Here is a 23,185-nt window from a genome sequence, read left to right as displayed (position 1 = left end):
AGGGACGCTGCAGTGAAGGGCTCCAGAAATTTCGACCACCTGGGGTTCTTTAACATGCACCAACGTCGCACAGTACACGGGCCTCTAGAATTTCGCCTCCATCGAGACTCGTCCGCAGTGGCCGGGACCGGAACCGTGTCTTTCAGGTCAGCAGCCGAGCGCCATAACAACTGAGCCACTGTGAGAGAGAAAGACTCTTTAATGAAATGCAGAGAATTTAGCCGGCGTTTAAAAATCGCTGTCATGCTACTCTGCGTAGGAAGGGGAATTTTGGGAGATAAAGACAGAAGGAGAGCAGCGTGGAAGAGGTAAAAGAAAAAAAAAACGAAGATAAAATGCGGCCATGAAATGGGTACTAAGGATGCAATGGCGACTATTGATGTAACCTATGGAATGATGGAGCGCATAGTCCGACAAATAGGCTGACGAAGTTCACTGCATGAAGAATGCATGAAGGTAACGTGCAAGTGAATTTAGAGCTTATCGAGCCACTGTGGTGGCCAGGTGCATGCCTTATAAGCAGTATTAAGTGCAGCGGGACACCTGGCAGCAGAGGGAAACAAGGCAGATGTGGGACATTGCCATGTGTGTTCACAGTTTCCAAGGAACTTGTTGAAATACTGTTGTCAGTGAAGCGAAATTCCTTTGCCATGGTATCAAGAATGCATGGTTTTCTGCAGCTTCAACTTACAGGCATGGCATGCAGCCCATGGTAGAAATGGTCGTAGGAACTTTGCTGGTGAATGCTGTCATCTGCTGAGCTCTGGTACTGTCTGCCAATTTTAAGGACCGTGGAACAGAATTAAATACATGGTCTCTGGGAAAGAAAACTTTTTCTGGGCGACCACGCATGCTCTCCGAGGCAGGATATACAGAAGTCATTTGGCGAACATGCTTCCGCCCCGCCAGCTGTGTAGATGCATGCAAAGATCAGCCGATCATACCAGGAAAACCAGAATTCCTGGTATTGCGATAATAGGCATCCCTGCCATGCCATAAGCGCAGTTTAGTAAATCATGGACATTGCAAACTGACTGTTTTATTTTCTGTAGCATGTGATGGAAATAAAAATGGTGCTGTGCATTTCTGATTACTGCTCATGTGTTGGGTGCCCTTCTTTCTTCTGTCAGGAAAAGACAATCTGCCACAGCAATGCAATTGCTACAAATCCTTCAGCACAAGAGTAGCCAACACTGAAGGAGCAGATGCCTGTGCTCCAACACACAAGCTCCGTGGGTGTGGTTGCGAACTCAGGTGCTGGCCACAGAATGAGTAATCTAGTATTCTAGCAATGAGTTGCCTAGGACCCAGCCATTGTTGCCCGTATTATGTTTGATCTAGCAATGTTTGGCACCTGCATTTCATCAGACGGTAAAGAAAAACCATCGGCAAATCCCAAAAGTATTTCGGGAACGTTGGCTGCATATCCATGCCAGCTGCAGCACAGTAGCTTGGGAAATGGAAATTATGAAGGGAGAAAAGTGAGACTCCAAGCATGCAAGCAACCACTATTATAGCAGAAACGACTGACCTCCTGCATGGCAGCCGTTAGCACAACCCAGTGAGACAAGCTTGGCTTTCATAAGCACCACTTCACAGGACTTCATCATACAAGAAGAAGAAATCAGGTCTTTCAAATCCAAAGCTGTCTCACCACTGTACATGATTATGGGTGTTCCCTGAAAACAATTTGAGGCAAGAACAGGAAAGAAATAGCACTGAAAGGCAGGCCTGGAAAATATGGCGAGACACTTAAAGGGACAGTGAGGAGAGCACTATTAATATTTCTTTTATAGCAAAATCCGATAGTTCGGCATGTCATGGCTTTGTTGCCACTTGGCTGGCAGCGAAAGATGCATTTATTTCTAAGAAATTTGGATTCGAAGTTGAAAAAGTTTTTCCCGCCGCTCTGATTCAAACTTGGGATTCTCCTATGACGACACAGGACTAAGTGACGTGACACATGACGTGAACATGACGTAACGCAGACTCCGTGATTTCTGGCGGCCAGCAGTGCGGCCTAGCAGCAGCCGAAACGAAAGCTACCGCCGGCCGAACGTTGAAGGCCTCTATCGGCTATTGCGGCCATCGCTACAGTCGCTTCGCTTACGTTTGCACAGGCGTTTTGCCAGCGTTACGATGGATCTCGTTCTCGAAGTGGTCAACGAAGTTCTCGCAAATAGACACCTTTATGAGCAGGCGCTGATTGGTCCCGATGCTGCAGGCGCGCGCGTAGCTGCCGGGCACGTGGCGCCATCTGGCGACGTCAAGGAGATTTGAGCATGCATTGGCTGCGCCTCAGTGATTTGTTGCTTCTCGGGTCCTAGAGTTGCTAGAACCATTGGTTCTAGCAACACTGCTTTGTCCTAAGATGTCAGCACGCTTGTACTTGCGAGTTTGGCCTGTGGCGGTGATACCTGTATTTTGGTTCTTGCTCTTTTCTACGTTACAAGAGCTTTGTTGTCAGTATGAGTAGCGTTTTTGTAATCAGGAGCTGGTATTCTACCGATACAAGCCAACTTCAATTTCTCCTCAGTGTCCCTTTAAGACAGCAAGGCTCCATATCTCTCTTTTGGTATCCAAAGAAATGTTTGCCAGATATCAAGAAAATCGAGTAATGTGATGCAGTCCCACCGTGCAGTGATATTCAAATGCTTGTAAGTCAGGTGTAACATTCCAGTCTGCAAAGTACCAAATGTAAAAAGTGATGACAGAAGTATAAAAACACACAAAGTAAGAAGTACACAGAACACAGCAGTGGCAGCATGCTTTGATAATCTTGTGGCTGTCTTGCAACACCACCCCACCAACAAATTCCATGGTCAAAAACACAAACTGCCACGTGGAAATCCAAGACTGCATACAGCTGAATGAAAGAATAAGAAGATGAAGAAAAAGGTGCCAACACTAACCAAACCTTCACAAGGACGAGTGCCCAAGAAATGCACAGAGAAGAAATCTCAGGTGGAGCAAGAACACAAGTGGTTTTTTTCTTTTTCCAAGCCACATGTGGCAGTTCTTATCTCATTTATGATACAGCCTTCTGGTTCAACTCAGCGTCAGACACAACAAAAGCATCGGGAAAGCTGGTGGGTCTTGGACCATATGAGTCGTCACCACAGAAACTGGCAAGGAACGGCACGGGTTCAAAAGTACAAGAAAAAGATCCGAACGGCCTGCTGACCTCCATATAACTTGTCTGGATCATGCACTGTACCATTACCACCAAAGGCAGGAGGCATCAAATGAAAGTGGTATTCAGAGGTAATGAGTCCATTTCAACAGCAGAGCCCAACAAAGAGGTGTGTTGCCTCAAAGCTGGCACCACCATTCCAGAGTTATACGTGCAGGCACAGCCACATTCAGGCCTGTCTGCAAGCCCGCCACTCAGTGGCACACTCCTCAACTGTGATCCAGACCAGCGCACAAAGATCAGCAGCAGAATGGCCATCACGTGGACGAGCCTAGTGAGTCATGCGATGGGCAATGACAGGGCGTAGGCTTTGTGTCATGACAGGGTAGGAGACCAGCGGTGCCGACGGGCTGCTCATGGTGATTATGGTTTGTGCCAGGCTCTGTGAGAGGGAGGCCGGCAGGCTGGATGAGATGGAGACTGGCACCACGGGCATCATGGGTGCCATGCTCTGTGGAGTGGAGGTCAGGTCAGCGGTGCCACCTAGGGGGGCCACGGGTCCCAAGGCGGCTGCGGTGGGAATAACTCCCAGGGGCTGGGGGGTGCCTGCGGGCGCCTGCTTGCTCAGCCGCAGCGCAGCATTCTGGTCCAGCAGAAACTCATTGGTGGCCATCAGGTCAGCCACCTGCTTCTTCAGGTCATCCACCTGAAAGGTGGCGTTCAAAGCATGCCATGAACAAGAACCCCACGCCACTTAGTATGTGTCAACTGACAGGCCTGCTCAAATATCTTCAAGGGACACCGAGCACTACATTATTCAACTTCTTGTTCTTACTGTGTGGCTGTTTCTGGCTAGTCTGCCATTTTTTGGTAGCCAAATAAGCATTTATTGCTGAGAAAATTGAATTCAAGACTGCAAAATTCTGTATCCTGCCACTCAATTCAAACTCAAGGCATCCAGGCCAAAAATGGACTCCATGATAACTGCCTAGAAGTGAATGGTAGTGTGGCCTGGCTTCAGAGTTCTGCAAAAAAAAAAAAATGCATTCACATTGCTGCAGCTTGCTTGAGAAAATGGCCAGTGGTGACACATCTGTTTCATGCTTTGACCTTTTCTAGCTCATGACACCTTCGTTCTGAGCGAAAGCAGCTTCTCTGTCATTAGGCAGCAGCACTCTTATCAATACAGGCCAACTTCAGTTCGTCCTAGGCGTCTCTTTGAATACCAATGGAGAAAAAGTTGGGCTGCTGGATGAGCACATGCATGAACTGCTACTTAAACAGAAACTGCTGCACAAGCACAAACCTTCACGAATATTGCACCTTTTGCTTGGTGACCTTACAAGCAGAAGCCTGCCATGCCACAAGGCTGCAGATGGACCCTGTGTGCGACACTTTTGTGGTTTAGTCATGTGTCCCACAAAGCAGTTGAAAAGACAAGGCACAAACAGCCTTCCGTTATAATGTTGCTGTCCATCATACTTTATTAATAGATCATTTTAACTTCACTGAACATAATTATAGAAGCCTGCCATGCCACAAGGCTGCAGATGGACCCTGTGTGCGACACTTTTGTGGTTTAGTCATGTGTCCCACAAAGCAGTTGAAAAGACAAGGCACAAACAGCCTTCCGTTATAATGCTGCTGTCCATCATACTTTATTAATAGATCATTTTAACTTCACTGAACATAATTATGCTGCTGGAAAAAGCAAGCAGCTTCCCTACCTGATAGCTGAAATAAGTGGTATGGAGTAATACCTTAGTCACATGGGCAATCGCATTGTGCAATGAGGCAGTGGCCATCGAAATTTTTGAGGGCCATCCATGCACTACTGCCACACGGCAAATTTCAATGACCATTGAGGGAGTAGTGAGCATGCGACCTGAAAGATGGTGCCAGGGGTAGCAATATTGACTAAAGAAGGTTGCTGGGACATGGTGGCCGCCGCTGGCAAAGGACAGAGAGAGAGAGAGGGTTTATTGACGGGAAAGGCAGATAGGTTGGCCTGAAAAGTGAGCATCTGGCCTGCTACTCTACACTGGGGAATGGGAAGAGGAGAAAAAAGGAGGGTCACGATGGGGGACGATGATGATGGCAGGAGGCAGATGACAAAAGTCAAGGCACACTTGCTAACATTACAAATGCAAGTCAAGGCCCATATCGCTTAAAACTCGTGACAGCGCTCGCATTGCCTGTATAGTTTTCGAACTATCTGGCCAAGCCCCAGGATTAATTGGAAAGACATGGGAGAGGCCTTTGCCCTGCAGAGGGCGTACTCAGGCTGATGATGGTGATGAAGAGAAGCAGTATGAAAGGAGCGAATGTTGGGGTGTTATTTTTAATCGAAACTTTGTTCGGAAGCAGTTATTTAAATACTTCACAGTTTGTCACAATCTAGAGACAGCATTGGTAGGGTGACAATGGACAGCGATGTGCTCATCCTATCATAAGCATTTACTTTTCGCCACCGAAGCTGCCACATATCAGTGGCCGTCTCTGTCACGTTCATGGCTACTATCGTAAGAGCATTAGTGGGGCACTTATTAGCCTTGGTTGTCACAAAGTGCACCAAGAGGCACAAATGGGAGAAACGAAGCTGAATGCCATAACCAATTTGCCAATTTGTTCACTGAATAAAAATGGGCTTACAAGCTGGCTAATGTGGTCAAACTTTGTCATCAAACCAAAAGTGTAATTATTTTGAGTTTTTATGTCGATTTTGCAACATATGGCGAGTGCGAGACTGTTCTGGCCCTTGAGATTCCAATGGCCATTCGAGAACCTCCACCGAGTCGACGTCCATAGAGTTCAAAGGTCATTGAAAATCGCCGTGTGGCACTGGCCTATCTCAGTTGAGTGATGTCCGTTGACACAATGGGCACTGAAACTGCCCATGTGACAGAGTAGAAACAGATGGATATTCCCATGGCTTTGTATTCTGAATAAAATCTTTCAAGGAAAGAACAAGTGTTGTGCAGGTGCACTTACAACCAGCAACATGATCACAGTGGCTGCCATGTCACTGCATTGCATTCTATACCACAGTGCAGTGGTAAAAGCCAAGGCACACCAAAGACTTTCTTACTTTGTTTCATCACGACAATCAACACTTTCAGCCATGTACTGCTCCTTACCGTGCTCTCAGAACAAGTCTTCGAAATATATTCAGTACAATACAGCATATACTAGCTTACTTCAGGCAAGTTACGAAAACATACCTTGGTACTGCAGCATTTACTTTAAAGCATGCTTTTTTTTGAGAAAATTTAAAACAAGATGCGTCTTCAGCAGGCTTTCCCTACTTCCCATGACATCATTGCATGAAGTTATGATTTGCAACTGCCACCACCTAAACGCGGCTGGCATACATTTGCCCTATTACATCCTTTTCACCGGGCTCCTTGCGACTGAAAGGAAAAATATTATGCCAAGTAGTGCCAACATGTACAGTAAGCTGAAGGAATCCACCAAATGGTAGAGAAGTATATGACACAGACCATGACAATATTTGCAAGCATGCCTACCACAGCCAGATTGCATAAAAAATACAAAAAAAAATACAGCACCAGGTGGTGTTTCAGGTTTTCACCTCACCAAGATAAGCTTGCAAACAGAATATCTTATGCCATAAATTTCCTACAACAATCTTTCATCACTGGACCTGTCCCAGCCTTGCACTCACTTTCACCCACTCAAGCTGTTCATTCGCAACACTTCAGAATTAAGCAACGCTATCGTGCCCTCTAAGTGCCAAATGAGTCGGTGAGCATGTAGCACTACTACTTTCTCGCTACTCGCTAACGGCAACAGTATGTGCCTTTCCCAAAATTGAAACGTCCTCGTAACCCAATTTGCAACCACCAAACTAAGCATTTATGCTAGCATTTGCTTCGACGTAATGTGCGACAGCTCATGAATGCACACACTGCAGCTCTTGAACCGTGTGACAAGTCGCAGTTCCACAAACTTTTCGCACTCTTGCCGCAATTTCCGCTCCACGCTGCATTCTGCCCGCGCTTTACCCCACTGCTCCGCATTTGCTCGTCCCGCATTCAAACACTCCACTACCGCCACGCGCTTTCGCTCGCGCATTCGCCACGCGCTTTTGCACCGCACTTTGGCCCACGCATCTGCACTGCCGCTTTCGCGCTCGCGCTCCCCTCCCCTCCCATATAAAAGAGAGCCAGAGTGGGGGTGAGTGCCCGGCGGGGGGCAAGGCCTTTAATGCTGCACAAATCGGGAGTAGGGAGTGGGACGGCCGACCTTGCGGCGCAGGATGGCATTCTCCTGCTGCAGTACGCGGTATCCCATCTCGTCATCCAGGGCCCGGCGCTTGGCCTCCGGCTCCTCCTCACCCAGGTGCCGAAACTTGCACCGGCCCGCTCGGCGGCAGTCGCCCTTCAGGAAATCCTTGCAAACAGGTGGGATCATGCCCACAACCTGGGGGGGTTCCGACACGCCCCCGGCTGATGGCGGCAGGCGCCCTGTTGTACGGAACAGCTCTTCCTCCTGTGCAGCACAACAAAACGCCGTGTGGTGTCGGCCATTACAGAGCAAACGTGTGCAAGGTGAACTGTTCTGCATACTGCACACACAATGTGCAAAGCTGGTACCTAGGTATTTCTTTCCTAGTAATTGAAGATAATAGAAGAGCTATGCACAAAACAAACTTTTATGTGGCCTTCAGAATTGAAAGTGTTTCTATATGCAGCATTTCCAGTTTCACATAAGATTTACAGCTGCCACAATACTGTCACGCCGGGACCGATGGCCACAGCACTAGTCAAAACAAGTTGCAATATTCCGACCAAAACTGCGGCGCTTCTACAAGGCAGCTAACATGCCTTTCACAGTAGAATGGATGACTGTCACCACTCCGCAGCAGGCTTTCTAGCAGGCAAAAGAGGAATTTAGAGCAGTTTCATGCTTTGCGCGAGAAGCTGAGGAACAAGGTAAAAATGTGAATTAGTATTAGAAGTCCCTATTAAAATGGCTTCTTGTGAGAGGCACAAAGCTGTGAGTACTTCAGGACAGACAGACAACTAGCATAAATAGGAAATTTAGACGCAGAGGAACTGCCTGGAAAAGTAGTAATGCTGCACCAAAAGTATTTTAGCTGCATATATCAGTAGCCTAACATTCTTTTCCTTTTCTTATGGCCTCTGAAAGACAATAGAGGCAATTTCCTCTTCGATTTGAGCCAGTGCTGCTTAGCCATTGTTAAAATCAGTGTTTTTACAGCTTTGTAGTATGTACCTATGAATCAATCCCACACATTCTAGGGAGCACACTCCAACCTTTTGTTTACAAGCAATGTTAATGCACACAGCAGACTAACTCTGCATGTGTTCTACTTTCACCACGTGTGCATTACAAAATGTGAACATAGAAAAAGCAAGAAGAAAAGCTGAGGTGGAAAGTGCACTACCACATCACAGCTTTTCTCATGACACCTAAGCCCAGCCATGGAAAAAAGAAGCCATGCAGAAAGACGAGCGAAAGAGAAGGACTTCATACGATAGCATAAGGAGCTCATTCTGCGCATTTGGCGGCGCCCAGTGCCACACTCGGTTGGGGTGTGAAATAAAAGAAAACAGAACTGATCGCGAGCGGGAGCTGAACCGGCGGCTGTGTGGACAGAACAGCTTCACTGGTCGCTTCATTGGCTGGTGCATCAGACCGCTGCACCACTGCCACAGCCCACCGTCCTGCATGTTAAACTGCCAGTCTCTCATGCTGTACTTTGGATGTCCTCGTCTTCATCGCCTTCCATCAGTGAGCAAGTCGGTCCAAAAAGAGCAAGCTGAAAAGTGACCGCGTGGCCACTTTCACTGACAACAAGAAAAGAAAAAGACGCTCGAAAGCGCCATCTTACAAGCATACAGCAAATCACATGAAATGGCGGGAGCTTCGAAAGGGCGCTTGGAATTGAGATCTCACAAGTCTGCAGCAAATTGCATGAAACAGCAGGAAATTCGGTTTAGTTTTGTTTATAGGGGTTTAACGTCCCAAAGCGACTGACTCGGGCTGTGAGGGACGCTGTAGTGAAGGGCTCCGGAAATTTCGAACACTTGGGGTTTTTTAACTTGCGCTGATCGCAGGAAATATGTTGGTTTTAAATTATCATTGGTGTAAATTCTATGCTACTGCATCCTGTAGCGGACTGAGTGCTCAGCGTCCCTCAAAATTTATTGAAGCAGTCCACTCAAAGGTATGGTCCGACGATTATGGGAAATGACGCTGTTATCACGCACAATAAACTGATAAATGACAATAACTAAACTAATACATAAAAAGCCCAACGCAGTAGCCAAAATGAAGCAGAAACACACAAGGAAAGCCCACATGTCATAACACTAAAAGCAAGCGTACAAGTGCGGGGAATGTGACGGTTTCACAAGTCGCCATCGTCATCTTTTTCGTAACATATATACAGCGATACCTCGTTATAGCAAACATTTGCAATATAAAATTTCACCAAAAAAATTTTCGACGGAGAAGCTAAATTTAGTCAATGAAAGGGCAGTGTCGCATAAGGTCACAGCACTGGCTACAGTTTGTGTCCCCGATGGCAGGGTTTGCAGGCGCCATCTACCATGAGAGCTGCAACAGCCATAAGGAAAAAAAATTTAAATTGTTCAGCTGCGTCTCTCAGCACTGCAGCTGGGTATTTGTTTATCTGATAAACGAGCTTTCGATTGCCGCAAGAAAAATTTTGTCAATAAAAGTCAGCAGACCGTCCCCTTAAGCAAGATACCTGAGCACAACGCTGTTCCAACCAAACAACCAGAAAGAACAGCTAGATCTGAGAAGTAGCCAGATAAGGTGCCTGCCATTATTACAGTGGGAACCATGCTTTTAGCACACGCTGCCTGCGTTTGAGGGCCATGGTCTCCTTAAGCAGGAGGCGTGCACACTTCGGTATTTAGACCTGCCACATTAAACAAGGGACAGACCTGCTTGTCGTTTCTCTCTGCAAGCAGACAGGCAAGGCTTTAGTGCCAAGTATGCCTCAGATTTTCAAGGATGCTCACAATTTAATTCTGTGATTTGGAAGCAGAGCATTGATGTTTCCAATATGGCATGCATTCAAGCTGGTTGCGGTGGTGTTGACAGTACCTGTCAACAGCAAGGATTCTGCTGTGGCATTGCGAGGTGCATTAACTTACAAGTGGCAGCACTGCAGCAGTAAGAGCATGAATAGCACTGTTATAGGAATGATAAAAGAGGGAAATTAAGTATGAACATTCAATTTGATGTTGCCCAACTAACTGATGTAGCACATGACCAGGCACGCAAAAAAGTAACGACTAGAAATAAAGCTACCTCAGGTGAAGTGAAGATGCCCAACTATGCTACTCAACGTGTAACATAAGAAAAATGCTGTCAAATGCCTCTATAAAAAGGTGCACAGGAGTGGAAAATGTAGTCACGGACTAGACGACAACAAAGTGGGCAGTGGTGCGGCACGGAGCGCTTGTGCTAGACCTGCCGCCTTTAAATCATTCCATTACCATCCTGGTCCTGGAGCTTCAGCGTGCTGCATCTGCCATGGTTGTCGGCCTTGAATTCTTGGTCCGCACAACCCGGTGGAGCCTCCTCCCACCTGACCAGAATTGACCTTGCCGTTCGCCCCAGCCCCATCCCCCGCCCCGACTGCACGTCACTGCCATTCTCCTAGTTCGCACAATCGCGACAATCACTCGGTGGCCCCAGGTAGTGTCACGGACTAGAAGATGACAAAGTGGGCAGTGACGCAGCACGGAACGCTCGCGCCGGGCCCTCCGCCATTAAATCATTCCATCGCCATCTGTCGTGTAGTCCTGTCTTCATCAGCTTGTTCTCACATAATACCTTCATTACAGAGGTCTGTTCATCAAAACAGCCACGTCCCCCAACAGCTTCCAATAAAGAATTAGCATTTTGACAGAAACCAAGCTTTATTCCGGGTGGGCATGGTAAATAATGAGCTCTTTTAAAGAAGCCGGTAATTTTTTATCACAGCACACCTCACAGAATTCGCAATTAAAGGTGCACTGAAGAGGATTCTGAACTTGTCTTTTTGCTGCGGGAACTCGATCTACACGTTCCTAGCATTCTTAGAAACTGCAACTTATTGCCCTGTATGGCCGATTTCCCTAATTAAATCGAATTAACGTCCGGCTCCCACCCTTTCTTTTTAATTCTGCCTCGTACGATGGGCGGAGTCGACCAACGCGTGAAGTTCCTTTCAGCCAGCTCCGTGGAGGTTTGCTTTCGCTTTTTGTTTTTTAGGTTTCCATGAATAAATAGTTTCATTCGCAGATAATATAGCCGCAAAATAAGCCCGCAGAAATAAGAATACGCGCGGACTATTTGCTACTACGGACTACTACGTATTACTCCGCCGATGGCAGAGCGCAAGCCGCCACGGGACTGGGTGAAAGGCACTCCACGCGTTGGTCGACTCCGCCCACCGTACGAGGCAGAATTAAAAAAAAAAAGGGCGGGAGCCGGACGTTAATTCGATTTAATTAGGGAAATTGGCCACACAGGGCAATAAGTCGTAGTTTCTAAGAATGCTAGGAACGTGTAGATCGAGTTCCCGCCACAAAAAGACAAGTTCAGATTCCTCTTCAGTGCACCTTTAAGGCCGACATAATACTGTTAAGCTCAGCAGCATACTTTTTCAGAGGGTATGGGACCAACGCTAGGAACAATTGCGAAGTGTCAAATGCTCTTATGACCATACAGGTCTTTATTGCCAGGCATTGCAGCCAGCTCATTTTCCCTGCCCCCTTGCCAGGTATATTTATAAGGGACTTCTAAGCAGCTCTCGCATGCTCCTCACCACTATGCATCTTTCGAAATGCCAGGGACAACAGTTCTGAACTAGGCATCATCACAAACCTCCTTTGAATTGAGCGCTGTGAATTGTGACAGCCGCAAAGACATGTGCTGGCAAACACTGAAAAAAAGAGGTACTGGCACTACGCATGCTTGCAAACATGCTCGCAAAGCCAAAGCTTCCTTTCCTACACACGGATCAGTTGCACGCATGCTCCTTCCTGCGCCTGCCCACCACAGCACTAGATGATGTCAGTCAGCATGGCCCTGACTGCAAGATCTGGTTTTCACTTTGCACTTCGAGGAGAGGTGTTTCTGGGAACGTTGTCAGCGCGGACTGCTTTCATTTTGTGACGCTGTGGCGCCTCGTGACGCTTAAATAGAATAGCCGTGTGTTGCCACTGTGAAATTATTAATGAAGGATTTATCGTTCCTTGCCAAGTAAGTTCGTTACGACAATTACACAATTGGGAACATATATATACATTTTGCTAAACAGGCAAATAGGTTGTATTGGTGTTCACCACACATTATTAGAATAGGCACCTGGCAAGGGCAAGTTGTCTCCTTCGTTAAACAAGTCATTTCCTAGTAGCAGCGCTCCATGTAGAGGCGTTCGACTACAGTAAAAGAAGCTACTGATGGTATGGTACAGTACCGTACGGCATGGTAGATGGAATTTTAATGCCCCAAAGCTATGAAAGTTTGAGCTATGAATGCTGCCATAGTGAAGGGCTCCAGATTAATTTTAACCGCTTGAGAATCTTGAACGTGCACTAACAGCGCACAGTACATGGACCCCTTGCATTTTGCCTTCATTTAAGTGCGGCCAGCGCGGCTCACCTCGAACCAGCGTCCTTGGACTTGACAGTCAAGAATCTTTACCACTGAGCCAGTGCAACGGGGCACAAAACTTTATGGTTTGGTTTGGTTTCTGGGTTTAACATCCCAAAGCGACTAAGGCTATGAGAGACGCCGTAGTGGAGGGCTCCGGAAATTTGGACCACCTGGGGTTCTTTAACGTGCACTGACATCGCACAGTACACGGGCCTCTGGAATTTCTCCTCCAAAGAAATTCTAGCCGCCGCGGCCGGGATCGAACCCGCGTCTTTCGGGACAGCAGCCGAGCACCGTAACCGCTGAGCCACCGCGGCGGCGCACAAAACTTTATATTCATGACATTAGGAGCAAACAACTCAGCACGACAGGTACCTCGAAAATTGTCAAACCAAGCCCCGGAGCAGGAATGTGATGAGAAATAGACTGACAATGCAACCATAAAAATTTTTAGAGAAAAATCCATGTTCAACATAACCATCAGCATATGCCTCTATCTACAGATGAAAAGAGCTTTAAAAGCTGATGAGGGCAAAATCTCTATTCACCCAACCAGATGTTTCATTTCCTGTATTTTGAGTATAGGAAACAAGCAAGCGGTACTACAAAAGCACAAATGCAACATTTGATGCCCCATTTTTGTGGCTTCATGCTTTACAGGGCCAATGTGCACAGGCAACGTGCGTTACAATTTACCATATCATATGACTCCCAGTAAGAACTCTGTGCAGTTTGCGCGGCATTGAGAGCTGTATTCAGCAACTGTGAAGAGCTGCAATTGGAGATTGGCTACCATGCCACGAGATACCATCACGCATCTCATGAACTGTTGTAGGCGCTTCAAGCTGCAGCACAAAATTTTTATGATAATGGCCATCAAAATTGCACTGGAATCTGCAAAGATTTTGTTTAATTTTCATTTCATTGCCAACCGTTATGCATAAAAGAAAACCTTGAAGTTTTCTTTACTGAACATGCTTTTTTTCACAATTTGTTACCATGGATGACTCACACTAGACAGTTTTATTCATGGACTAAAGTGTTCATATTATTGGGGCCTGACTGTACAGAATATTTAGATATTTTTTTCAAATTGCTTGTACAGTTATTTCACATCCAGTTCAACAGTTTCTGGTCAGCAGGACTCAGTTTTGCACATTCAAGCAGCAGCTAACTACTACCCATCATGCACCACTCAATAGAACCATTGTAAATACAGCGCACCTTATTCTGTTTAGCTCTCAGATCAACGCAGTAAAGCAGCCATGGTTCCAGTTCAGACTTAAAGGAAAACGAAATGGTCAGTTCAAACTATCTTTGAACCATCGTAAAAAGCTTCTTTGGTCAGAAGGATGTGGCTATTAACAAGCTAAAGCCAATAAGCTTGCCTGCTAACTCGCCTGCTAACTCCAACATGTGTTCACACCTGAAATGACTAATCATCATCATCATCAGCCTGACTACACCCACTGCAGGGCAAAGGCCTCTCCCATGTCTCTCCAATTAACCCTGTCCTTTGCTAGTTGCCGCCACTGTATCCCCGCAAACTTCTTAATCTCATCCGCCCACCTAACTTTCTGCCATCCCCTGCTACGTTTGCTTTCTCTTGGAATCCACTCCGTCACCCTTAAGGACCAGCGGTTATCTTGCCTTCGCATTACATGCCCTGCCCAAGCCCACTTCTTCCTCTTGATTTCAACGGCGCCCTTCGTATCTATCTTCGACGGAACTAGTGTGTCCCCATCAGGAAATGCAGGGGCAGCCTGACAGCTCCAGCAGTGGGGTGCAGGTCATCACAAAGTAGCTGTACACCTTCTCAGGCACCTATGGCACCTAAAGATAGGCAGGCGCACTGCGTTCTCGCAAGATGAAACCGTACTTGGAGCAATTTGTTAAAAACAAGTTCTGCGGGTTCCTAATGCGACAGTGTGGGTCACGAGACGCTGATATTGGGTTCATCTCATTCATCATCAAAAGAGAGTTCGCACTTCATTTCTACTTCAGTATCACTATCAAAGTAAAGATGATGACTGAAATTTTAAAATTCCAAGATGATGTGCTTCTTGTCACGTGCCCTATAACGCGTGTTGCGTAAATCAGAGAAAATCGAAAAAAAATTCTCTCGGCTTAACCGCGCGTTTGTTTGGGCTCAAATTTCGCACAGAGGTTGCATTTGGTGGTCAGTTTTGTTTTATACTACATTTAGGTGGGGTACTTGCCTGATTCAGTCAGAATTTTTTGGAAATCCCCATCGTATGTGGCGACGACGATCCAAAACTGAAAGACATCGCAGCAATGGTACCCGTAGCGCCATCTCGCACCCACCGGAGAAACCCAGCTGTGCTAAGTGGAGAGCTCGTTTCTCCGATGGCTGCGAGATGGCGCCACGCGTACCATTGCTGCGAAGTCTTTCGATTTTGGTTCTCCGTCGCCACAGACGATGGGGATTTCGAAATAATTCTGCCCGAATCAGGCAAGTACCCCACCTAAATGTAGTATAAAACAAAACTGACCACTAAATGCAACCTCTGTGCGAAATTTGAGCCCGAACAAACGCGCGGTTAAGCCGAGAGAATTTTTCTTCGATTTTCTCTGATTTGCGCAACAGTCGGTACATGCAGACAACTTTCCATGGTATTGTAGCAGAGGGTTACTGCAAAAAGTTTCCCCTCATGCGATCCCTGAGAGCAGGACTGAGAAGTGCTATTGAAGCTTATGCAGATGACGTGACATTTTAAAATACCTTTTGAACACGACCTACCATTTCAAATTGCGAAGCACAAGAAATCGCGGCTGAAATTGCATTCTAGATATCATGAGTTTATCATTGCTAATTGCTTCTGCGGAGCGATCTCTGAAAACACTCAAATTTTCTAGCACTCCAGCTTACCACTGCTGCAGAACAGCAGCTACAAATATGTGGCAACGCATTCCACCTATGTACCATGTATTTGCAAGCCAACTACACGCTTCTCAAAGCCAAAATGTCATGACGACTGCCAGAGACTTTCCACTCAACAGAAAATATTTTTTACACTAAATAAATACAGTATAAATCTGGGCAGGATTGTGGACGGCTGGTTTCAGAATGCTTGTTGTTATGCTGGATGAAGACAGCAACAACGCTGGCATGTTTACATCCGTTGGAGGTGCCTGCATTGCAACTGAGTTTCACGTTAATATGCTTGCTATGATACAGTTTTGTGAGAAAATATAAACATAAGGTGCGAGCACCAAGAGAAAAGTTGCTCACAGGATATGAGTGTTAACTTAGGACAGTACACTGCAGTGTGCTTGCACTACAGACCAGACGGACACTCCACTTTTATAACGTCCTTCATGCCGTAAAAATGGTTCTCTTCAAAGTGTTTTGAGCATTTAATAATGTTTACAGCTAGAAATTATTTCTACGACAATTTTAAGCTGAAATTCAGCACGCAGTGGAATGCTCTGGCTAGACAGGAAACCACTGGCGCCATATATAGTGCCAGAAATTGACAATCCTACACTGTGCCATTTGGATATGATGATGATTAATTTTTAACCCCTCTTAGGACAACAGGACACAAGCGGTCCCACTAGTTTCAAGTGCCGACAAACAGCCACATATGCACCTAGGTACCATTTTCTTGCATGATGAATGCTACCGAACTATCAGACAAGCCATCCAGCGTATTTTTATCTTTAGCAAATAAAACTCTTTGGTGTTCTGTGTGTTTATACAAACGTAAGCATACAGCTGAATCCGACCCAGCCCAGCGGAAAAAGATATTTTCAAAATTTGTAGAGCTTTCGAGCCTTTTCCACAAGTCAAGTGCGTGATAATATTTATTGAAGCAATTTTCAGTTTGAATGCAAGAAAAAGACTGAGCTACAGATTTTACATTATAGGTCTTTTTAAGCAGCTATTGATACAAATGTTTACCCCTCATTTTACAAAACCAAGGTACGAAGCGGCTTCAAAGAGATATCATTCAATTTTTAGAGTAATTCCGAATGCAATTTTACGATCTGAATATATGTGAGACATGCATGAAGCTCGCGCTTTATAAAGGGTTAATGGCGCAAGGGCAGTTTTGGCCAAAGAGTGCCTCACAACACAAGGTGGGGTCAAAGATCCATTTTCAAAGAATTTATCCCAGATAAGTCGAGCACCATGCCAGGGGAAAGTTTCTATCGACCGAAAACCGGTGGGTACCTTGCGACACTGGGAACTGAACCCCACGCCTCAACTAGGATATCAGCCGCCACGGTGGCTCAGTGGTTATGGTGCTCGGCTGCTGACCTGAAAGACGCGGGTTTGATCCCGGCCGTGGTGGCTGGAATTTCTTTGGAGGAGAAATTCTAGAGGCCCGTGTACTGTGCGATGTCAGTGCACGTTAATGAACCCCAGGTGGTCGAAATTTCCGGAGCCCTCCACTACGGCGTCTCTCATAGCCTTAGTTGCTTTGGGACGTTAAACCCAACAAAACCAAACCAAACCAATCAACTAGGATATCGTTGAGGTGCCATTATGCCATTTGGACTGGCCAAGAACAGCACAAATAGAACAGTTACGACTAGGTAGTTTAGGACCAAGCAGGTGCCTCAGTTTGGTTCCTGCACCACAGTGTGGCCAGAATGGCATTTTTTTTTCTCATCCGGAAAATTCACTGCCCGTGTTTTGCGGGGTACCCACGATGGCGTCCCGTTTTATCCGGTGGCCCGATAGGTAACAGTGATGTCTCCCTTAGCTCAACCGACTGGCCGTGTGAATGCGGCGTGAGGGAGAAAGTGCCACACGGAGGCAACACCCTGCCCGTCTTTTCGTGCCAGGGTCTGCCATGCGAATACCCCTTTTATAATGGTGCAACACAGTCTCACAATTTTAACCTCAAAAAAAAAAAACTACCGTATTTTCCGGTGTATAAGACGCAGCCGACATACATGAAGGCTCTCATTGAAAAAGTTGGTATATAAGACGCACCCGTGTATAAGACGCACCCCAATTTACCCACTTAGTCTAGTGAGGGTTAATTAAACACGCTCGACCATCGCGAAATGAACCATGGATGGACTCATCTGATCGCATAAAAGCTCCGTAGCTCCGTAGGCCCGCAGCCCGATTTCCGTTTTCGGTAGCATACTCGACCGCAGATAATTTGAACTTTGCGGTGTAGCTCTTGCGCAACTTCGGTGGCATACTGTAGTAAGACCGAGCACGACAGGTGTAGGTAGTGGAAAACACACGCCGAAGTCACCAACACAGATGTAATACGTACACGGTTGCGAAGTTGCAAAGAATGACTAAAAAAGAACGCCGGCTTGGCTAGTTTTGACAATGGCGAGAAGCGCGACTGTCGCCATCTTTTGGAATTTCACATTACTTTTGCTTGCGCCTCCGAAACGACCGCGTGTTTGCGATTCTGGAAGTCGTCATCCCCGCCGTTTCATGATAAAGTTCACCTAAAAAAAGTTGCGCACGGCGGTCCCCGTACTGAAGTATTAACCGTGTTACTACCGCATCATTGGTAGTGATATTTTTTCGGTGAAAAAAGCTTCAGCATGAACCTGAGTAATTTCTGAACTCGCAAAAAAAACCCGAAAAATGCGCATATAAGACGCACCCTTGTATAGGACGCACCAGCAAGATTTTTGACAAAAAACCGCGTCTTATACACCGGAAAGTACGCTAATGTTAATCTCTAAATACATTTTAACATAGCTACAAAGAAAACTAGTACAGTGCTACAAAAAAAAAATATAAAAATTGAAAATTGTGGAGTTTAACATACTAAAGTGGTACATGGGCTACGACGGACACTGTAGTAGAGGGATCCAGATTCATTTAAACCACCAGGGGGTTCTTTAACACGCACTGACAGAGCACAGGGACATCTACGCTTCGCCTCCACCGAAGCACAACCGCCCTGGAAAGGTCAGAACACAGGTCCTCCGGCTGTTTGCGAACAGAAATGCAGCCTAGTGGCAAGTGAACGCACGTCAAAAATAATCTGCTTAACTTACAGCTACTTTTGCCCACTGACTGCTATACAGGCCCAATTTTTTACTAAATCGGAGCAGGTGCTACAGATAACATTACTTAACCCAAGTAACAATCCCATAAAGTCGGAATGGAAAAAAAAACTTGAAAGCAAGAAATTACACTGAATTAATGCCCCAAATACTAGCGTACGACAGGCTATAATTGCACTTAGCAGAACCTGTCATGCAGAATGACCGGTTTTATCAAGCACTTTTCAACTATCACTATAAGGGGAACTACAGCACACTACAGACATGGAAACGTGCAAGAAGCTTTCTGCCTAGATACTGCACCCAAGTGGATGGCAAAATACGGTGAAATGAATGAAACGAATAATAGAATAGTACCCAGAGCATGCGCGGACATAAATGGACAAGAGCAAGGAACTAAAATGTATGTTGTTTTTTTTTGTACCAAGCGATACAGAGAGACGAAAAAGAGAGAGAGCAACTAGCAGACAACAAGACATTGTCCGTCCTTCGCCTACGAGTCAGAATGTTGGACCAATAAAATACAGTTGACTGTGCTGTCACAGCAAAGCCTTCGGTGCCAGCAGTCTGGACGAAGAGACTCACTTTGTCGAAAGAGTGCGAATGGGTTTTCATTTCAATTTTCCCCATCTTTCAGGGCACACACCACTAATATTTTGCATATACAATAATAACCCTGATAACAGACCGATCTACCCAGTGGGCTTGCCTGTTAGAAATGACCAAAACTGGTCAGGGGACTATTTAAGATGGCTATAAAATGCATACATTATGTACAGTAAAGGCCACTGAGCACTCATGACATGTAAAAGTGCTCAAAAGTGAGTTGATAATTTATAAATGCTTTTTTAACCTTCCCATTCCCCCAGCGACATCTGGTGCTGGTATCCTGCGTGACTCCGGCCTTATGATGTCATGTGACACACGCATGACATCAGATGTGAGGGCCTGACACTAGCTTGACTAAAACCACGACATTCATAGACAAAGCAGGCGAAGGAAGTACACTGCATCATGGAGACCGCGGCACTTCACAACCATCCAGTCTGCCCTCTATAGTCCTGTTACATCAGGAGAGCGAGCAGACAAAAAAAGTAAACCACAAAGCAGATTGACCTATTAAGGGGCGAGAAGCAGTTCTGGCATGTAATCTGTTTTGCTCACTCCAGAAGATAAGTTCAGAGAGAAAGGAAAGAGGTCAGTCTTTAATTGCCAGTCTCTTTAGTGCTACATAAACTAGATCGAAAATTTCTATAGGAGGATGAAAGACGATTTGACGCCTACCAGTATTTCGCTTTTCTTACCCACGGTGCAAACCGTTTCACAGGCCCTTTAAAGCCCTGAAACTCTCCATCAAAGTAGTGGTTTAAAAAAGCATTACGGACACAGCTTTCCCAGCAACAAAAACAAGAAACTTAGTAACCTCAATGTCTGCAACAGTTACTCAGAGAATGGAGCAATACTACAATACCACAGCTCTGTGACAGCAACAAATCCAATAAATTTTCAGCAAATGCCAGAAAAAAATATATGCAATCAGCAATCAGAATCTGGCCACAGTTGAAGTACATATCACAGAAATTAGTGCCCTATAAGCATTAGCAGCTACTTTAACAGCATGCGACTACGACAGCACGGTGCCTGGAAGCATACTTTAGAGTGACATTAAAGTTAATTCGAATTACGACTGTATTTTGGTTTGGTTTATGATGTTTAATGTCCCAAAGTGATTCGAGGTATGTGGAATGCCGTAGTGGAGGGCTCAGGGTAAATTTGACTACCTAGGGTTACTTAATGTGCACTGACACTGTACGCGGACCTTCAGCATTTCACCTCTATCAAAATGCGGCCACCGCAGCCAGGACCGAACCCATGCCATTCGAATCAGCTGCTAAGCACCATAACCACCGAGCCACCACGGTGACTTATGGCTATATTCTGGAGAATACTTTATATAAGGTACTAATCTTTCAAGCCACAGATAGCATGTTTATCCACAAAATGCAAATATAGAAAATAGCCTTGGAGAATTCATTGGTTATTGCCTCAACTATCAGTCCAGGGATGTAATTTCCATTCTGACGACTTCAGTATGTTCGTTTACAGCAGCTTATACTATTCGTTGAGCTAACATAATTGGGAGCCAAAGAGGTGACTTCAGTCAAAAGATTATTCCCCAAGCATGGCCACCTGTTATAAATTTCATAACGACATTCCAGAACACAGTCCAAGAAACACTTCACAGCCTCAAAGAGTGCACAGTTTCCGCATAAAAAAACAGATCTAAAAGCAATGAAGCCTACTGGAGATGGTTGAGAAACCAAGTTCAATCCTGGATACTAGTGGATGATACATGGAGTTGTCCTGTTTCCTTCGTTAAAGCCATTAGACTGACAATATTTTGGGACAAACGACAAAGAAATGCTGGCAGATGTTGGGGACAGCAGGTATAACCATAAAGGCAAATTAGAGCCAACTATGCACAATGCAAATAAACTTTGCTTCAATATTCCAATTACGCTCCTATTAGATAGAGCTTGCAGTGCTGCATTCCTTCGCGACTAACCATTCAAAGTGGAAAGTTTCTACAAAGCAGGCTGCTGGCTCAGTGCAAATCCTCAGCTCTTCCTTTACCACGAGTTCAGTTTGTACACTAACACCTGCAGAACCATCTAAGCATCTCATAATTAACAAAAAATATCACTCAATGACGCAAATTAACTCTCAAAACCCTGGCATCACAGAATACATTTACCTGACGAGTGCAGTGCAGGAACTTGCAGTTGGGTCGCAGACACTCGGAGTTCTGGTAATCGTGGCAGAAGACCGGCTCCATAGTGCCACGGTTGTCATCATTGTCCAGCCCTTCGGGATGCACGAACTTGCAACGGCTGCCTCTGTGGCACACCTGAAGGCTCAACACATTTCAGTACAGTTGCAATGCAACAAACATATATGGGGGTTGAACACTGAAGGTACGGTTACTAAATGGCTCGCTAAACAAGTCGTTTGGTCGCAATCAATACCAGCGCGCTGCAGTTGATACCGCACAATAATGTGGCGCTAAAAGCTCGCATAACATTCCTGCCAACAGCTCATAACATAACAGCCCGACAACAGCTTACTATGTAATAGCAGCTGATGCGTTGTTCTAAGCCGAATTCCAATTCAGATAGTGCATATAGTTGGAATCCTGGCTCTTAATATCAGACGCATAAGAAACGCGAAGCAGATCGCATGCAGACGACACGACAAACACTGTTCCATTCCATGCAGCGTTGGCGCAGATCAACTGTTCGATAAGCAGGGCTACGGAAACGGGGCTAAAGTTTGCAACAGTTCTAGCGGTCACCTTGCGTAGGAAGTCTCGGCACACGTTCGGTGCATCCAGCCCGCCGTTTGTGCCCGCCACCGCCATCAGGGTTTCGTTGGGTCTCACGGCGCCCACAGCAGTCACGGCGCCGACGGCGTTGACGGCGCTCACAGCGTAGCTCAAATCCTGATTGTCGGTCATCGAGCCGATGGTTGTGCGCAGCAAAGTCGAGCGATGCAATCAGCAGCAGCAGCAACGGGCCGCAAAAGCATGCGACTTCGCAGCGGCAGCGTAGCCTGTGCAAAGAACAGCGGCAATCCTAAGACTGCCCAGGGCTCCGCCGTAGAACAGTTGCTCGAGCTGTGGAACGCTACGCCAGCAGCCGCTGCCTGTATCACAAAACACAAACGCAAGGCTTTGCCAAGCGCGGCGCTACGTTTTCGCTCAGGAAATGCCCCGAAATCGCGAACAAATCCGCTATCGCACTTACTTTACCAGGGACCTAGAGCAGTCAACACGAGCAATGCCGCGCGGCCAAGGTAACGTTCGACAGCAGCAGCAGCAGCAGCGCGTGCAAGCACGCTTACGCCATCGGCTCGTCTTGACCAAGAAAACGCGCGCCCGTAACCAACAGTAACGCCGCGAATAGCGCAGTAAAGAATCCGCGGCGTAAGTGGGCAGCTCAGTTTTATTGTCAATTCGCTGCTCGGAATCGCCATTGGGGGCCCCTAGACTACAAAAAAATGGACATGAACGGCTTCTACCTTATGATGTGCCCGGCCGCATCTGTAGCACTGTCAGGGTCGCCTAAAGCCTGCCTGATAAACTATTCTTACTCGGAAGCTACAGCCTTGATCACTAATTCCCGAAGTTAAAACATAAAACCGACGCTAACACGCACAACAACCATCCAACATCCCAAACGGAACACGAAGCGTGAGTGCTCAGGTTGTTGACTTGTGGTGTACAGCCGCTGTTTTTTAATAAGAATTCAAATATCCGGCACGCATATGTGAACAACTCTTTGCGGTATTGTGTTCCAACACCATATGTCGGCA

The 23,185-nt window shown here is 46.2% G+C and overlaps 1 protein-coding gene across 2 annotated transcripts; it reads right to left on the bottom strand.

The window, feature by feature from the left end:
* Nucleotides 1-1,019: 1,019 nt before the first annotated feature.
* On the bottom strand, nucleotides 1,020-23,080 carry LOC149342457 (zinc finger CCCH domain-containing protein 10-like). 2 transcript variants are annotated; one of them, XM_089544814.1, is made up of 5 exons: nucleotides 22,892-23,080; nucleotides 22,167-22,423; nucleotides 21,570-21,722; nucleotides 7,400-7,645; nucleotides 1,020-3,839 (listed from the first exon to the last, which is right to left on the bottom strand). In XM_089544814.1, the coding sequence occupies exons 2-5, from the start codon at nucleotides 22,326-22,328 to the stop codon at nucleotides 3,465-3,467; spliced, it is 936 nt and encodes a 311-aa protein (XP_089400940.1). In that variant the 5' UTR covers nucleotides 22,329-22,423; nucleotides 22,892-23,080; the 3' UTR covers nucleotides 1,020-3,464. The 2 variants fall into 2 exon arrangements, with proteins under 2 accessions (XP_089400940.1, XP_089400941.1); XM_089544815.1 differs by lacking the exon at nucleotides 22,892-23,080 and adding an exon at nucleotides 22,618-22,881.
* Nucleotides 23,081-23,185: the final 105 nt, after the last annotated feature.

The sequence above is a fragment of the Amblyomma mixtum genome, chromosome 5, assembly GCF_055824585.1.
Source record: "Amblyomma mixtum isolate Tamu chromosome 5, ASM5582458v1, whole genome shotgun sequence".
NCBI lineage: Eukaryota > Metazoa > Arthropoda > Arachnida > Ixodida > Ixodidae > Amblyomma > Amblyomma mixtum.
Note: the sequence above shows the minus strand (reverse complement) of the source record. Positions and strands in the feature narration are given on the sequence as shown.

Excerpts from the sequence above, each read along its gene's own strand:
- LOC149342457 (XM_089544814.1), bottom strand. The coding sequence starts at position 22,328 with ATGACCGACAATCAGGATTTGAGCTACGCTGTGAGCGCCGTCAACGCC. Across the intron at positions 7,646-21,569 it reads TCCTGCACTGCACTCGTCAG|GAGGAAGAGCTGTTCCGTAC; the intron begins GTAAATGTATTC and ends TGTGCTGCACAG. Across the intron at positions 3,840-7,399 it reads ATGCCATCCTGCGCCGCAAG|GTGGATGACCTGAAGAAGCA; the intron begins GTCGGCCGTCCC and ends GCCACCTTTCAG.